We start from the raw sequence: 4,359 nt of genomic DNA, 5'->3' as shown, positions 1-4,359 counted from the left end.
CACACACACACACTTACTCACTCACTCACTTACTCATATTTATACATTTCTCTTTTTGGAACCAAATTTCTTATATTGTGTACCACAGAGTACTCATACTGAACTCTAATAAACTACCAAATTTACTCATGTGAATTTGCAAAGTAAACCCAAACAAGGAAAACCCATTTTCAATGTAAATTAATATCTCCACGGAGGAAAAAAAATTAGAATTCTAGAAAAAGGGGGAGAAAAAATAAGAGAAAGCCCCATATTTGAGAATCTCCTCTGTTTGGAGTCATACTCTTATATAAATCACATTTAAGTTCATTTGCAGAAATTATTGCATGACCATTGTAAATCCATTGCCCAAATTAAAAGGAGCAAGAATAAAACATTTCATTTTAATTAAGAATACAAATGCACTAGATTCTTGGGTCTTTTATCTAACTAATAGCAGTTACTAAATTTCTTCTGTGTGTATATTGTATCTGTGTGTGTGTGTGTGATTTTCTGATAAATTTGGCATATTGAAAATATCAGGAAGCAATTTATTTCTTATGTTAGTGACACAAATATTTAGTGGGCAAACAACACGGGTACAAAGTTATGTGGAATCATTCTGCTCAGAAATTTGGGCTTTATATTTAGGTTTTGACTTGCATTTCACAATTCAATCATGCCCTCTCTACCATGGAGAGTGGTGAGTGGCATCAAGACTGGCAGGCCTGACCTCCTCATGTAGAATTTATGTCATTAAATTACCCCCTAGGAAGAAAGGAATAGCTGCTTCTGAAATATACCCCCCAGAGGACCTGTGTGGTCTACTGCTAGGAACAGCGGGCCATCTCTAGGTCAGAGGGGTGACATCCAGGTCAGAAGCTCGGCCAAGCTATGGCTGGAATCTTAAAGGGAATTCAAGCTCTCCTTGAGGACCAGGATGCACCATGAAGCTGTGTCTGGGACACTGGTACTGACCAAGGTGAGGCTGAGTGTTCCCGAAACCCATGGAAGCTGGAAGGTGCACAGTTGTGTGCACTGAGTACCCAGGGTCAAGAGTTCTTGTGTGTCCCCAGTGAGACCACACACCCCACAGTGCCCCACTCAGAGCTCTGATATAGGCACTAAACAATTTGTAGTTTGGTTGCCTTTTGAGGAGTGTTTTTAAAACAATTTTGCCATTTAAAGTTTACCATTTCCAGTAACCTTCATGACTTGATCCTTTTTTCAAGAATATCAAAACAAATGACATTTTGAGATGTTGGGCTGTCAGAGCTTCCCCTCTGCGTGCCCCCAGGGGTTGTGGTGCAGTTGCTGGAGGACATTTTGTCCCATATAATGAGAGAAGTAGTGGTAAATTCCCACAGCCTAGAACAGCTGGCCTTGACCTCAGGTAGTTGGTGTGGAGACGCCTAGAGTGACGCTGAGTGGAAAGGAGCCAGCAGCAACACCCCAGCATCTACCGCCAGGCTCTTTGTTTACCAGACAATGTAACTTCGTTTTGAGCAAGTGTGAGTTATTATTTTCATTCTGAATTAACAGTCTCCCATTTTCCTGCAGTTTTAATTTCTGATTTTAATTTAATGGGTGACAGGCACAGCCCCGAGTGGGGCCCACACAGAGCCCTGGACCTTTGTGGTGGTGAAGGACTCAGACATGAAGCACAGGATTCGGGAGATCATCGAAGAGGAAGAGGAAATCAACTACATGAAAAGGATGGGACACCGATGGGTTACAGACCTGAAGAAATTTAGGTACAAAATGGTGGGAATAAGGGATGTTTGGCTTCGCTTCTTAAAATGAAATAACTATGACTTCAGTTTCCTGGCTTTGTTCTAGGTGTTAACAAGCTTGATTCTACCTCTGGGAGGGATTATGGAAGTTAAGTCAGGCCTCGCCACTGTTTTGTCTTGAGCTCATGTATTGTGCAGTAGCTGGGAATGCTGACCAGAATCAGGTCTGGGTTTAAATCTTAGCTCTGCTTTTCCAATCGCAAGACCTTCAACATTTATTTACTCTTTCTAAGCATATTAGTCTGAGATCTCCAGAGAAACAGAATCAACGAAGAGAGACAGAGACAGAGAGAAACAGAGATAGAGGGAGAGATTTATTATAAATAATTGACTCATGTGATTAAGGAGGCTGGGAAGTCTCAAGATCTGCAGTCAGCAAAGCTGGAGACTATAGTTTCAGTTCAACTCAGAAGGCCTGAGAAGCACGACAGCCAATGGTGTGAGTTACAATTCTACTTGGAGTTTGAAGGCAGCTCATGATGTCCCAGCTCAAAGACAGTCAGGCAGAGGGAACAAATTCTTCCTTCCTCCACCTTCATGTTCTGCTCAGGCCTTCAGATTAGAAGAGGCCCATCTGCATTGGGGAGGGCAACCTGCTTTACTCAGTCTACCAGTTCACATGTTAACCTCACCCAGAAATATCATCACAGAAACACCCAGAATAATGTTTAACCAAATATCTGGGTGCCCTGTGGCCTAGTCAAGTTGATGCATAAAATTAATTAACCATCACATTGAGCTTCTGTTTTTTTTCACCCAGAATGATGTTATAAACTTGGTGTCAGGATTATATAAGAAAAAGGCTAAGAGTAGGGCCTCCCAAGCTAGTGTGCTTGGGTTTAAATATGAGCTCTACCACTTATTAACCTCTCTGTATGTCAGTTTCTTCATCTGTAAAATGGGAACGAGTCTAGTATTTACTTCATTATGAAAATTAAGTGAGTTTATAAGCACATAGAACGGTGATGCCACATAGTAAGTGCCCTATGAATCTTTGATAAATAAATAGACTCCGACCCAAGTAATAGTATTAATAAATAAACATTTGAGAACTTATTTCACTTTTCTTCCACCTGGAACGTAAGATTGTGAAATACTTCTCAGGATCTTGAGTGAAGTAAATTCCATATTGCTAAAGTGATTGGATCTTCCAAATGATCTTACTAAGCAGGCTTGAGTTTCAGTACGTGTTTGATAAAATACAAATTTAGTACAAGTGTAATGTACTCTCCATTAGGCATCAGTAACTTTATGGGCTTCCTCGTCTCCGTGAAGGAAGTGGAGTGGAATTCTGTGTAACTAGTTTTACTCTGGCGCCTCAGTGTACTAGGGCAGGTACGTGCAAGGTTTTATTTTTTCTGGTAGCTACAGTTAACTATGCCTTGTTGAGCCCTCTTTCCCCAGTGAGGAGCCGTCACCCTTCATAACATCTCTGATGGATTCCATAACTTCTCAGTCATTTTTGTAATTAAAACGGCCACTTTAAAATTTTTCAGAATCAGCCTTGTCATTTTAAAATGTTGATGACAGGGTCATCTTTACAAATTCTGCACTCAAAGGCATTTTCCTTTCCCTTTCAGTCTCTTCTCAGGCCGAGAGTGAGGAGGGCTGGGACAGAGATGTTGGTTTTTACCTCTTAGGAGGGAGGCTAGCTCATGTCCGTGGCACTTAGGAGGTAGAGGTACACATGCCCCGAGCTGTCTTGCTGTGGGCTTTTAGTGGGCGGTTCTGGTACCGGCCATTCAACACCCCACTGTGATACAAGCCTAAGAAAGGGAGATGGGATCACAGTCTTGGAGGGTAAAGTGGGATTTCTTGTAGAGTAGTTAGGGCTGGGTGATGAGTAGTGGGTCTCTTGGCTCTGCTCTTGTTTTACTAATTTGGCCCCAGAGGACAATGTTTTTCCTAAGATATTTAAACCCTATCTTAAATTTTTTTAAGTTAAATTTATTAGGGTAATAATGGCTAATAACAGTATGTAAATTTCAGGTGTCCACTTTATAATATGACTTCAGTGTACTCTATTGTGTGCTTACCACCTAAAGTCTAGTCTCCTTTCGTCACCATGTACTTGATGCCCTGTAAACTCTTCGTCCTCCCCTCTATCAAAATTGATGTCTTATAGAGTTGTAACTTATTACCATGTTCTGGAACAAGTGCAGGATATTAATAACGAATATAACAATCTTATTGCATATTTGCGGGAAAACAATGGGATGGGTCAAAGTCAAGTTGAGTTTCTCCACTGAAAAAGATGTTGTCCTGGGCCAGCTGAGTGGCGTGTTGGTTAAGAGTTGACTTGGGATGCCAGCTCTGAGCAGCAGGGCCCCGGTTCGGATCCCACATTAGGGCCAGTGACACTGCGCACTCTACAGCTAAGATGGTGAACAACAGCTTGACCTGGAGCTGGGCTGCCATGAGTCGCCAGCAAGGTGTAGGCTGCAGTGGGCTGCCATGAGCTACCGTGAGTGGCTGGCAGCAGGCGTGAGCTGCCAAGAGCTGCCGTGAGTGACCATCCAGTGGCTCGTGACCGATCTGCCTCAGCCAGGAAGAGCACAATGATAATACCAACATGGGCCAGTGAAGC

The 4,359-nt window shown here is 42.3% G+C and overlaps 1 protein-coding gene across 2 annotated transcripts in view; it reads left to right on the top strand.

Annotated features, from left to right (window-relative positions):
* The window catches only part of IYD (iodotyrosine deiodinase), a 16,991-nt gene that overhangs the window by 7,123 nt on the left and 5,509 nt on the right, over positions 1-4,359 (top strand). For both annotated transcript variants that reach the window (XM_019638907.1, XM_019638910.1), the window contains one exon: positions 1,574-1,733. In XM_019638907.1, coding sequence (XP_019494452.1) covers positions 1,574-1,733 — 160 coding nt within the window. The remainder of the gene's footprint in view (positions 1-1,573; positions 1,734-4,359) is intronic.

The sequence above is a fragment of the Hipposideros armiger genome, unplaced genomic scaffold, assembly GCF_001890085.2.
Source record: "Hipposideros armiger isolate ML-2016 unplaced genomic scaffold, ASM189008v1 scaffold_41, whole genome shotgun sequence".
Lineage (NCBI taxonomy): Eukaryota > Metazoa > Chordata > Mammalia > Chiroptera > Hipposideridae > Hipposideros > Hipposideros armiger.
This window is presented reverse-complemented; position numbering and strand designations above follow the sequence as displayed.